This window comes from Chiloscyllium plagiosum, chromosome 23 (assembly GCF_004010195.1).
Source record: "Chiloscyllium plagiosum isolate BGI_BamShark_2017 chromosome 23, ASM401019v2, whole genome shotgun sequence".
NCBI lineage: Eukaryota > Metazoa > Chordata > Chondrichthyes > Orectolobiformes > Hemiscylliidae > Chiloscyllium > Chiloscyllium plagiosum.
In genome coordinates this window covers 4,613,659-4,627,533 of record NC_057732.1, presented here as the reverse complement: position 1 = coordinate 4,627,533, position 13,875 = coordinate 4,613,659, and the positions used below count along the sequence as shown (strand labels likewise).

Genomic DNA, 13,875 nt, shown 5'->3' with positions numbered 1-13,875 from the left:
TAGGCTCATATCCAAATCATTTATGTAAATGACAAAAAGTAGAGGGCCCAGCACCGATCCTTGGGGCACTCCACTGGTCACAGGCCTCCAGTCTGAAAAACAACCCTCCACCACCACCCTCTGTCTTCTACCTGTCTCCTCACAATGACCTGCAGAAATCTAGAATTGTTTGCCTCAAAGTCTATGGTGCTGGGTGATCAATTGGAGCTTACATTTCCACTGGTTTTATTTTGGATATGGTTAGGATTTGAAACAACGGAAAGAAAACTAAGTAACAGCCATAATCTAACTGAATGGCAGGGCAGACTCAAGGGACTGAATGGTTTCCTCCTCTTTCCATACACTATCTTTGAGATATGAACGGAAATAATATGCAATGCAGTTTACTATTCAGATAAACAGAATATCAAACTTCAGGCATTGAGGAATCATTAGATTACTGTAAGTAATCTAATCTAATCTAATCTCTACATTGGAATGAGAGATGGGGGATGGGGGTGTCAAAAGGAGATGAATCGATTCATTTCGTGTTGCAACATGATAAAAGATTCCTTTTACAAACCTTTTCTTTCTCTGTCTGCAGCAGAACTATCTCCTTGTCCTTTATTACAGCTTCTCTGTTAGCCAGATCTGTCTCCAGTGAAGCCTTGGCTTTTTTCAGTTCTTGCACCATTTGATAACTGTTACCCACTTGATTTCTGCTGGCCACCAGCTCCTCTTCAGCCAGGAACAACTTCTCCTCTTTAGTCTGTGGATGAAGACATGAACCAACTTTTCATTGAACTCTCTCAAACCACCCGGTGCTGCAGATTCCAGGGTTTTTTTTTTTTTAAATCATTCTTTCACAGCATGTGAGTGTCACTGGCAAGACATTTGTTGGTCATTCCTAATCATCCTTGAACCAAGTGGCTTGTTGGCCATTTCAGACAGCAGTTAAGTGTCAGGCACCTTGCTGCAGGTCTGGGAGTTACATGCAGGCCAGACCAGATTAGGATGACATACTTCCCTCTCTGAAAGACACACGTGGGTTTTTACAACAAGAAAAAAAATGTTGGTTTCATGGTCACCAGTGAAACTATTTTCATATTCCAGATTTTTATTCTTTGAACTTTAAATCCTATTAGCTCCCTGAGATAGGGAAGACAAACCTGGTCATTTCTACCCGGGCATCAAAAATAACTTCGCGGACTGCCTTAAAAGGAACAGAGGCAGCCATTCGGCCCCTCACACTGCTTACGGCACAAAAGGATACCAATAAGTCCATTGTGCCAGTGATTACTCAAAGAATTATCCCATTACTCCCACTGCTCTACTGTCTCCCCTTCACCATGAAATATTCCCCCTGCAAAGATTTATCCAGTTCCATTTCAAAAGTTACTACTCAGTCTGCTCCCAACAAAAAATGATGCAGCCCCTTGAATATAATAAGCCACCCCAAGAGAGGAACATTATCAAACAAAATTTGACACAAAGCTACATACAGAGATATTAGGATAGGTGACTAAAAGATTGGTCAAAGCGTCTTAAACGAGAGAAAGGTTTAGGGAGGGATTTCCAAAGCTCAGATTCAAGAAGGTTGAAAGTACAGCCACCAATGGTAAGTGATTAATCTAGGGATGAGCAAGAGGCCAGAATTAGATTAATACAGATCTCAAGGGGTTAGGGCTGGAAGCATATACAGAATAGAGAGGGGCTAGGCAGGGAAGGGAATTGGAAACATGGAGTTAAATGTTCAAATTCAGATGCTGCTGAACTAAACCAATTGAGCCAATGGAGGTCAGCGAGCCAGAGGGTGACAGGTGACACTCCTTTTATTTCTTTCAGTGCACAGACCTCCCACAGGACTTCTGAAACTTGAAGTCAATGTATTGGCACACTGATTGCAGCAATCGGTGACTGGAACCTCGGAACAGCTGCACAGCTTAGAGAGAACCCAAGTAACAGGGGAACAACACTCAGCCTGAGTTAAGACACTAGCAATCTATTTTTTAGGGGCATTTAATCTTATACAGAGTGGAAGCTGGGATGCCACCCAGGAGTGCACTGGAGCAGCTACACCTAGGAGTAACAAAGGCTTGGATGAAGGTTTCTGCAGGAGATAAGCTGAAGCAGGGACACAGTACAGCGATGTTAAAGATGGAAAGTGATGATTTTAATGACGCTGCAGCCGTGCGGTTGCTAGGATCAAAGCTGACAACAAGACTTCATACAGTCTGGTTCAGCTTAGACGGTTACCAGGGAGAGAGATCAGTCTCTGTCATTAGAAAACAAAGGCTTCAGTCTTTCCAAATTGGAGAAAATGTCTGCTCCTCCAGTACTGGCTTTCAGACAAGCATCCGATAGCTTGGATGGGATAACATCCTTTTAATAAAACATCCAGATCATCATTCTGCAGAAAAGGTTCTGCTCCCTCTGTCTTCTTAATCCTTTAATCACAGATTGAAACAAATTTATACCTAATCTTTCTGCAAGAAGCCAAACACTTGCCACTTATAATGAGGTTTACAATCTATTTACAGAATAGCAAAGCTCACAGGGAAATGAGGCGTTGGCCACTCACTATTACCCAGATTGAACCATTTCCCACATCACTCTGTACAAATGTTCTCATTTTCTTTGGCTGTTAGTTTGAATTAGACTGTTTTCACACAGAAACCGGTTACTCCAGCCAAGCAGTTTCTGTTAGAGTTTATGCTATTCCTGGGTAATACTCTGATCCCACATGCCAGGTCTATCCTTACATCACATCACATCCCTCCTTCCTTCACTGATCTAAGCTATTCTTAAATAGAGTCTTGTTATTGTTCTACAGCATGGAAACAGACCTTTCCATGCTGACCAGTTATCCCAAGTTAATCTAGTCCCATTTGATATTAACAAGGTCTCTGTTTTTTTAACAATACACGTGCATTTAATAGTCTCGGGTGTTATAAACAAAAAGGTCCTCCGACTCTCCATTTTGAATGGACAACAAATTTCTCCTAACTTGCTGAAATGGACAAACCCCTATATTTCCAACATGATAAAGGCGTCCAGGCTGTTTAAACACGACTTTTACTGCCACATAGGGTCATAGGACACAGGACAAATAGATCATTCAGCCCATTAAGCCAGTTCTACCATTCAATATGACAATGGCTGACCATTTTTCTGCACACACACTGTATCCCCAATACTCTTAATTGAGAAATTTATCAACTTCTGTCTTGAAAAAAAGTCAATGACTGAGCTTTGAAAGCCCACTGGAGTAGAGAAGTCAGTCAGTGAAGAAATTCCCCCTTGCCTCAGTCCTAAAAGACCCTCCCCTTGTTCAGAGACTCTGGATCCTGGATCTACATCCTCCTGCCCCAATCAGAGGGATATCCTTCCTGCATCTACCCTACAGAGTCCTAAAATTAATTTTTAATGCTTTGATAAGATCACCTCTTAGTCTAAACTGTAAAAATTAATAAATTAATCAATACATGTTAAAGAACCAGTCAGGAGGCCATTCAGCCTCTACCTGCTGAATGCTCAACATGTTGTACTCCCCTCCACCTTTCTCACAGGCCATTCCTCTTCAAGTACGTGTCCAATATCGTTTTGAGACTTCCTGTCACTCATTGAAACAGCACATTCTAGACTACAACAATTTGCAACTATAACAAAACAAAGGTCTCATCTTTCCTTCAACAGCCCAACCCCATGGTAAGCTATTAATGGAAGTTGCCTAGGCAGGTCAGGACTCCAAAGTCAGAATATGAGTGATTATATGGGTGCCTCGTGATAAATGAAGGATTAGGAGATCCCACACAGAAGGTTTTAAAAAATTTGTTCATGGAAAGTGGGTGTCAGTGGCTGGGTCAGTATTTATTGCCCATCTGTCATTGCCCAGAAGGCAGTTAAGAGTCAACTACATTGCTGGCACCTGACCTGGCCATACCAGGTAAGGGTGGCAGATTTCCTTTCCTAAAAGGATATGAAGGAACCAGACGGAGTTTTAACACAATGGATATTGCTTGTGTGGTCGAGCGAGCGAGCAAGAAATGTCATTCCTACAGAGGTTACTAAGAATAATTTCATGGAATCAACAACAGAGTAGAAATTCAACACTGATCACAGAGGGACGTCTACACTTTCAGATGTTCACATGCCTGAAATTAACACCGGTCTCTTTGCTGAATGGAAAGGTAGGTCTTGTCCCAGTTTCATCAGAAAAATAACTTGCATTTCTCTAAAGCCTTGTACTGGCTCACGATATCCCAAATCATTTTGTGGCCAATGAAATACTCTTTACACTATCATCACTGTTGTAATACAGGAAATGTAGCACAGCAAACTCCCACAAGCAGCAAATGATCAAGGTCTCAGTGATATAGTGGGAAGAACAGTTGTGCCACCCTTTGAAGGAGGAATCCCTGAATTTCCACTCAGCAAGCCAGCAAACAGGAATTTGTTTTATTGTCTCAACACCTCAGACATGGCAGCACTCTCACAGTGCTGCACCACAGACTTAACCCGGACTTCTTGGTTCAACTGTGAATTAGAATGTGAACTGTGACCCTTAACTACACACAGTGGAACAGAGTCAGATCAATGGGATAAAAACTTGGGAGTTTTTTCTGTGGCTCTGTCCTAGTAATTTCTCAGGCTAAAATCTGACACAACATAGAATCAGAGTACAGAAAGAGGCCCTTCAGCCCATCAAGTTTTTGGTGGTGTAGCCGGAGGTCACTGAAGGAACAAGCATACCAAATTGTACCCTAACCAGAACCAACCCAACCCAACCTCCTCCTCTTGAGAAACAGGGGGACATTAATCAGTTCACCTTCAGGTCGTGTCTGGTTGAAGACAGTTCAGACTCTTTCCCATAAATGTCTGACTGGAGCTTGGCCAAGTTGTTCTGAGAGGCTTCGAAATCCTTCTGCAGCTCTGACAGCTTCCCGTCTTTCATCACCAGCTGCTCGCTCTGCACTGCCACCTGCTGCTGTAGCTTGGACAGTGCGTCAGCCTGAAGAGAAAATGGAAGATAGTCAGAAACGGTGATGGGGGTGAGAAAGAAAGACACTGACCTGTGATAGGGGAGGGAGGAAGGCAGGATAGGTAGAGAGAGTGAGAATGGCGCAGAACGAAAGAGGCGTGGAAACGACAGAATGAGGAAAATGAGAGATCGAGACGGATAAAGAAAAATACATTAATGGCTAGAAGCTCCTAACATGACATACCTTTTGAGAAAGTTCCAGTTTTAATTCTTTGAGCTGGGCATCATATTCCTTCTTTTGCTGCTCCTGAGATTGTTGCGATTCTTTCAGTTTTGTCTGGAGTTGCTGTTCACCTTTCTGTTTCTCCTTCAAACCCTCCTGCAATTTGGCCACTTGGGCTGTCAGCCCATCAGTGCTGGCTTTTAGCTGCTTCTCAGTCTGAAACAAGAATCATCATTAAAACTTCAATCACACATCTGGCACATCCTCCATCCCAACAGTTCATGCGATTTGAAAGACATTGTACATCCTTACCCCAAGTGTTCAGTTGACTGTTCCTTAGGTCCTTTCTTTGTCCTAGTATCAATTTAATGTCTAGTTACATTGCAATGACAATGTTTTGGGATTTTTACTGCATCAAAAGCACAATTTAAATGACAGTTCTTGAGATCCACAAATGTTTCAAAATCATTTTAACACCTTGGGATCAAAAACTGAATGACAACTTGGCAAACTTACAGAGTGGGAGAGACATCTCTGATTCTCAGCAGGCAGCCCAGAAGCTGCTGAAAGAGTCGGGACACAGCATCATAATCACTAGAACAACACAAGCTTGTGCCCGAAACGTCAATTCTCCTGCTCCTTGGATGCTGCCTGACCTGCTGCGCTTTTCCAGCAACACATTTTCAGCACAAGCTGAAGATACACAGACAAGTAGGAATAATTGGATTTAAACAGGTAGCGTGCGGTGAATTTACACCCTGAAATAGGGCTGCAAAAATCAAAGGAGTTCAGGAAATTTAACACTTAGTGGACCAAGCACACAGAGGAACAACAACAGGAGCCCATTTAGCCTCTTGAACTTGTTTTACCATTCATTTCGCTCATGGTTGACCTGTACCTCAGCTTTATTTAGCTGTCTTTACATGATATCTGTCTTATGAGGAAAGCAGAGGGACTTGAGGCTGTTCTTGTTTCAGAGAATTTTTTAGATTAGATTAGATTACAGTGTGGAAACAGGCCCTTTGGCCCAACAAGTCCACACCGACCCGCCGAAGTGCAACCCACCCATACCCCTACATTTACCCCTTACCTAACACTACGGGCAATTTAGCATGGCCAATTCACCTGACCTGCACATCTTTGGACTGTGGGAGGAAACCGGAGCACCCGGAGGAAACCCACGCAGACACGGGGAGAACGTGCAAACTCCACACAGTCAGTCGCCTGAGGCGGGAATTGAACCCGGGTCTCTGGCCCTGTGAGGCAGCAGTGCTAACCACTGTGCCACCGTGCCGCCCATGTTGAGAGGAGACTTAGTTGAGACATAAGATAATCAGAGGATTAATAGGGTGGACAGTGAGAGCCTTTTTCCTCAGATAGTGATGGCTAGCACAAGGGGTCATAGCTTTAAACTGAGGGGTGATAGATATAGGACAAATGTCAGAGGTAGTTTCTTTACTCAGTAGAAGGGGCATGGAACACACTGCCTGCAACAGTAGTAGACTCACCAACTTTAAGGACATTAAAATGGTCATTGGATAGATATATGGAAGAGAATGGATTAGTGTAGGTTAGATGGGCTTCAGATTGGTTTCACAGGGTCAGCGCAACATCGAGGGCCAAAGGGCCTGTACTGCGCTGTAATGTTCTATGCTCTATCCCTGGATACTCTTAGGCCACAAACATCTAAGGATTTCAGTTTTGAAAGTTTTAATCAACTTCCAACATTGACAATCTTTCGGAGGACAAGTATCCCAACTTTCCTCGACCACTTAGATTGACAAGTCCTCCTGATTTGAGCGCGAAACAGTTTGCCTCCGAGTTTATGGTCACATTGACTGATTGTGATCAGATTGGTTTTTCAAGGAGTAGCAATAAGTGGAGGAGGTTTAAAAGGGGGAATCAGGGCCTTGTCAGCAGGAGGCACAGCCTCCAATGGTGGAACAATTAAAACTGATGATGTGCAGGAGTGTAGAACCGGAGTGAGATATTTTGGTGGGGTTTATAGAGATCGAGAGTTCAGGAATATGTCTCACTGCAGTCAATCTCCCACACTGCAAGAGCAGCTCAGCCAATCTCAAAAGGGGCTGATTCCACAAAGCTCTGCAAATTTCTCCCTTCCAACTTTCACACCTCTGAAAAATGATGTTCCTGCTATGTGCATCTGAGACTTTACCACAAATTTGACTGCACCGTCACCAACAGTTCTCAAGCCAAGTGAGGTTTTTTAAAAATGAAGTAAGGAACAGAATAATCTAAAATTTAGTGAGATCACAACACAGCATTAAAACATATTCAAAACATTCACATCAAAATTAAAACTTTTGTTAAAAATAGAAACATTAGTTGTTGAAATATCAGAACTAACGTTTTCCAGTCTGGCCCAGCAAATTAAACCAGTTTTGTCTAACCTCAGATACCAAGCCTGCTAAGTTTCTCGGGCACTTTCAGTTTGCATTTCACACTTCCACTGTCTGGGATTTTGCCCTCCTGTGTAGCCAAACAGCACCCCAGTTGGCAGAACCTCTCCTGAAATAAAAAATAACTACTCTAATCACAGCTTGCTGTCAGACAAAGTCATTTGTCAATTGGGTGAGGACCTGCGGAGTTAGTTACTGAATTATGAGTCTTGCTGTTCTCAGGGTGAACAAGAAAGTCTTACAGATCAGACAGAATCGCGCACATTTACTTGGGAATGACCTCAATATACACACAATCCCATCTGGCTCACCTCTTCTTTCCTCTGCACCAAACTCTTCAGCTCATTCACTTCATTGGTTGCACTCTCAAACTTTTTCTGCAACTCCTGTTTGTCATGCTCGTATGATTTTTCCTGAACAAGTAGGAAATGGGATCAGTTACTTCTGAAAGAATGAAACAGACATCTTCCCCACCTTCCCAACACAGGTACCCAAGGGTCTACCCTCTTGTTAAAATGTTCATGCTTGTAGATTCAGACTAGTTTGCAGCATTCAAATGATTAACACAGCGGGATGGTAATAAGGCACATGCTGATCTTGCCAGAGAAACACACACATCTCAAGAATGATTTTTGTTCAATATCCAAGCTACATCTGTTTACATAGCAGCTAGTACACACTGACCTTTTCATCATGGGTAGCTTTCATCAAGTGCCGCTCCTTTTCCAACTCATTTCGTGTTTCCGCAAGAGCCTTTGAGGCCTGAGTGAGACCTTGCTTAGTTTCTTTCAGCTCCTTCGATGAAGCCTCTTTCTCCAATCTGAGCGCTGTCAGCTCTCCTTGCAGTTTGCTCGCACTCTCTGCCTTAGTCTTTACCTCCTCCTTCAGCTGCTCTAGCCCCTGGCCCAGTTCAGCTCGATCTTTGTCCAACTCCAGCACCTTTTTCCTAGCCTGGTCCAGGGCCTCTGATTTCTCCTGCAGTTCCAGCCTTATACTACACACACTGGAAATAAGGAAACGTTAGGCTTAAACTGAGTTGCTTTATAACATGTGGAGAGCCAGCGTTGAACTGGAGTGGACAAGGTCAGAAGTCACATGACACCAAGTTATAGTCCAACAGGTTTATTTGAAATCACAAAATGCTGTTTTTAATCACTTAAGTAATTAAAGACTTAACAACAATCTAGGTTTGTTCAATACATCATGTCAGTTGTATGACACTTTCATCTTTTACTATAAGTTCTCTGCCTTATGATCCTGCCCCACTTGCTCCCTGATGAAGGTGCAGCGCTCCAAAAGCTAGTGCTTCTAAATAAACCTGTTGGACTATAACCTGGTGTTGTGTGATTTGTAACTTTGGTAGAAAGAATTAAAAAGTCCGACAATTATTTAAGTGGACATAGACTCTAAAAGACTGCAGTGTGGAGAGATCTTTTGCACAAAACTCAACAAGGTACCATGCAGTTTCAGCAAGTACTGAATGAGGCAAATAGCAACTTGGCCTACACTTCTCGGGGGTTCCAGTTTAAAAATAAGAAAGTCTTGTTACAACTGTATAGGTGCTGGTGAGGACAAACCCTGGAGTACTGTGTCTAGTTTTGGGGTCCCCAAAAACAGAGATACTGGCATTGAACATAGCTCAAAATAGATTCATGATGCTTTTCCAGAGATATCCGGAATAATCAAGCATGGCTTAACAGGTTAGGCTGTTAATTATTCGTGTTTAGAATAATAAGTGATCTCATTGAAACATATGAGATTCAGAGGAGCTTGATAAGGCAAACATTGAGATAGCGTTTCCACTAGTAGGGGAGTTTCAAACTAGCAGATACTCGTTTAAAACTGAGAAACAAAGGAATTTCATCTCCCTGATGGCACCTAGCGTCTAGAATTCTCTATTCCAGAGAGTTATGGACACTAGATCACTAGGAGTACTTAAAAAGGAGGTAGGCAGGTTCTTGAAATATCAAAGAGTTGAAGGTTTTTAGCAGCTGGCAGGAAAGAGGCCTGTGGCAGATTAGCCATGATTATATAGAATCATGGTGGGGCAGCCTCAGGTATTGAATTGCCCCTTCCTACGGGTGTAATTCTAAATTAACTAAGACTGTTTTTCAGAACTGTGGATTATTTCACATCTCCAGCATCTGCAGTATTATGCATTTACTTCAGTCCCAGAACCATGCTGCTTTTATTTATATTGGCCTGGACTTGGGAATAACAGGGCATTATTTAAAAACGCACAGTGAATTACAATATTGGGAATGCATGGCTTGAAAGGGGTGGAATCAGATTCACCGATAAACATTCAAAGGAAAAGAAAAAAAAAATTGTAGGTCTATAGGGATAACAGCAGGCAAGCAGGACGAGTGGATAGGTCTTTGAAACATTGGTACACACATGAGCTGAATGGCCTCTTGCTGTCCATTAAGTTTCTAATCCATCAACTTCAGAAGCAGACAGTAATTTCACTCCTTACCTTTCTTTATCAGCCTTGAGCTGTTGGTTCAGGTCTTTGATTTGCTTCTCTTGAGCAGAGTGCTGTTTTTGGAGGCGACTTTGGTCATCTCGGGCCTGTTTCTCACCCATCTCGGCCTTTTTAATGTCAGATTCCAGTTTCTAAAAGCAGCAGCCTCATTGGTACACTTTTTCAGCAGTCTGTATAAAACTCTCATCATGCAATCCAAGATTAGCTATAGTAGACTTGATTTTAACCATCACAAATTATATACCTCAAATACCACAGTGTTTAAATGTATTATCACGATCTACCGCAATGCCCAAGTAGTCAGTTGAGGGTGCAATAAGTCAATAAGTCTTAAAGTTGTATTATTATTTCAGTGATTTATGCTGTAAATAAAGTACAACAATAACATGTATACCCCTTGCATTAAATTTCTCCTAGCGTTTTTAAATTAATTATGTGGTCCCCTTGATCAATTGGAATATTAACCAGCACACTCCTGATCCCAGAGATGCCAGTTAATTAAAAAAGGTTGTTGTATTTTTACTTACAGCACTAACTTAGTGCGGTCTGAAATGAAATTTGGTTTAAAAATTTACAAAAAAGGATCTCAATATATTAAATTATTCTATATTTTGACTTCTTGTTGCCTTTACTGCAGTATTTTTGTTGGATGATGTGATTGCAGGTCATTAACCACTTTTGGGCTGACAGGTGGCAAGTAATGACAGCAGTATTTAAGAAGCAACTGGACGAATACATAAATAGGAAGGGAAGAGAGGGATACGGATCCTGTAAGTGAAGACTGTTTTAATAGGAAAGGGCATAATGTGTCGGCACAGGCTTGGAGGGCCATACAGCCTATTCCTGTGCTGTTTTGTTCTTTGTTTTAATCATGAGCATCTCACTGCATTGGGCTATCTATATGAATACAAGAACCAAGCAGAGGCTAGCAATACTGTGGTGGGTAATTGTCCTGCTGACTCCCCAAAGTCTGCCCACCATCTACAAGTCCAGGTCAGGAGTATGGTGGAATATACTCCCCACTTGATAGATGGGTATTCCATAACCTTGTGGTGCAGTGGTAATGTGCTACTGGAAGGCCAAGATTCAAGTCCTAGCTGGTCTATAGGAGTGCCTGAACAGGATGTTTAAGAGTATCTACCTGAAACTGATCATAACATAGAACATTACAGCGCAGTACAGGCCCTTCGGCCCTCAATGTTGCGCTGACCTGTGCAACCAATCTGAAGCCCATCTAACCTACACTATTCCACTTTCATCCATTTGTTGATCCAATGACCATATAAATGCCCTTAAAGTTGAAGAGTCTACTACTGATGCAGGCAGTGCATTCCACGCCCCTACTACTGAGTAAAGAAACTACCTCTGACATCTGTCGTATATCCATCACCCTTCAATTTAAAGTTACATTCCCTTGTGCTAACCATCACCATCAGAGGAAATCACTGTCCATCCTATCTAACCTTCTGATTATCTTATATGCCTCAATTAAGTCACCTCTCAACCTTCTTCTCTCCAATGAAAACAGCCTCAAGTCCCTCAGTCTTTCCTCATAAGATCTCCCCCACATACCAGTCAACATCCTAGTAAATCTCCTCTGAACCCTTTCCAAAGCTTCCACATCCTTCCTATAATGCGGCGACCAGAACTGTACGCAATACTCCAAAATGCAGCCGCAAAGTTTTGTACAGCTGCAACATAACCTCATAGCTCTGAAACTCAATCCCTCTACCAAGAAAAGCTAACACACCGTATGCCTTCTTTACAGCCCTATCAACCTGGATGGCAACTTTCAGGGATCCACGTACAAGGACACCGAGATCTCTCTGCTCATCTACACTACCAAGAATCCTACCATTAGCCCAGTACTCTGCATTCCTGTTACTCCTTCCAAAATCACCTCACACTTTTCCGCATTAAACTCCATTTGCCCCTCTCAGTCCAGCTTATCTATGTCCCTCTGTAACCTGCAACATCCTTCAACACTATCCACAACTCCTCTGACCCCAGTGTCATCCACAAATTTACTGACCCATCCTTCTATGCCCTCATCCAAGTCGTTTATAAAAATGACAAACAGCAGTGGCCCAATAACAGACACACCAGAATGAACATTTCCCATCAACCACCCCCTTTCAGCTAGCCAATTTCTGATCCAAACTGCTAAATCACCCTCAATCCCATGTCTCCGTATTTTGTGAATAGCCTGCAGTGGGGAACATTATCAAATGCCTTACTGAAATCAATATACACCACATCAATAAAACCGACTAGATTAATTATACATACAGAAACAAAGATTTTCTTCTCCTTACAGCAGGGAAAACTAAAGGGAAATTTCAATAGATGTTCAAAATCAATCATTTTAGATACATTAAATAGAGGCTAGGAATCCTGCAACAACCTCCTGACTTCCCAAAACCTGTCCACCACCTCGGAGCCCAAGTCAGGAGTGGAAGGGAATGCTCCCCACTTGCCTGGATGGGTGCAGCTCCAACAATGCTCAAGCAGCTTGACACTATCCAGAACAAACATCCTGTTTAAAAGGCCCCAAATCTACAAATATCCACTCGCTCGACAACCGACACTCAGTATCACCAATGTGTACTATCCATCCTGAGGCTCCTTAGACAGCACCTTTCAAAGCCACAACCATTACCACCCAGAAAGACAAGGGCAACAGATAGACGGGAACACCAATGCCTGCAAGTTCCGCTTCCAAGCCACTCACCTTCATAATTTGGAAATATATTGCTATGCTTTCATTATAATTGGGTCAAAATCTTGGAATTCCCTCAACAGCATTGTGGGTCTACCCACAGCAGCGATTCAAAAAGGCACCTCACCACGACCATCTCAAGGGCCACTAGGGACAGGCAACAAATGCTGGCCAGCAATGCCAACATCCCATGAGCTTCAGAAAATTAAAAAAAGGCAATTTCTCAGCTACCATGCTTACACAGTATTGACAACTCAATTAAGCAAATTATACGCTGACATTAATGCACCAGTTTCTCAGAATAAATCATTTTTATAAACTTTAGAATACAATTTGTGTTCATATATTTACTACAAACCTTAATCTGTGTCCCCAGCTGTTCTATTGTATGTTCAGAAGCTAGTTGCTTCTCTTTGTACTCTTTAAGGCAGCTGTCCAGCTGAGTACAATACTCTGACTTCTCACTGAGTTTTGCTGCTGTCTGGTCCAGTTGAGCCTGAGCTTTGGCCAGTTCCTGCGAGGTTGGCAGGGGGAGGGGGAAGAGAGAGAAAACGAGAGAACACGAACAAAATGTGGTTCAGTCATTTTAGAAAAACCAACTTCCATTTCCTTAGCTTCTTTCATGACCAACAGCCATAACAATGCACATTACAGACCAGGAGCATTATCACAGCTATACTGGAGAAAATACAGCATCCAATTTGCACACAGCCAGCTCCCACACACAACAATGTGACTGAGGGATAAATATTGCCATGGCTCTCAGAATAACTCTACAGTTTGCCTTAAAAATGGAGTCATGGGAGCATTTAGACCACTAATGCAAACATTTGAGTTGAACTTGTCATCCCAAAGATGGCACCTTCGACAGTGCTGCACTCCCTCCGTATGGCACTGGCATGGCAGCCTTGATTATTGTGTTCAAGGACTGGAGTGGGATCTGAACTTTGAACCGTGAGATTTGGGGCAATATGGTTTTAACAATAAACTTCAAGGAATATCGCACTGCTAACATACTAAAAATATTTCAGGTGTTTCAAAGGAACATTAAAAAGCACACAAGCAGAT

The 13,875-nt window shown here is 42.4% G+C and overlaps 1 protein-coding gene across 4 annotated transcripts in view; it reads right to left on the bottom strand.

The window, feature by feature from the left end:
• eea1 (early endosome antigen 1) overlaps window positions 1–13,875 on the bottom strand; it is a 98,568-nt gene that overhangs the window by 18,011 nt on the left and 66,682 nt on the right. For all 4 annotated transcript variants that reach the window (XM_043713344.1, XM_043713345.1, XM_043713346.1 and 1 more), the window contains 7 exons: window positions 13,166–13,321; window positions 10,080–10,219; window positions 8,288–8,606; window positions 7,915–8,016; window positions 5,205–5,399; window positions 4,808–4,990; window positions 563–748 (listed from right to left, as the gene is read on the bottom strand). In XM_043713344.1, the coding sequence (XP_043569279.1) occupies window positions 563–748; window positions 4,808–4,990; window positions 5,205–5,399; window positions 7,915–8,016; window positions 8,288–8,606; window positions 10,080–10,219; window positions 13,166–13,321 (1,281 nt within the window). The remainder of the gene's footprint in view (window positions 1–562; window positions 749–4,807; window positions 4,991–5,204; window positions 5,400–7,914; window positions 8,017–8,287; window positions 8,607–10,079; window positions 10,220–13,165; window positions 13,322–13,875) is intronic.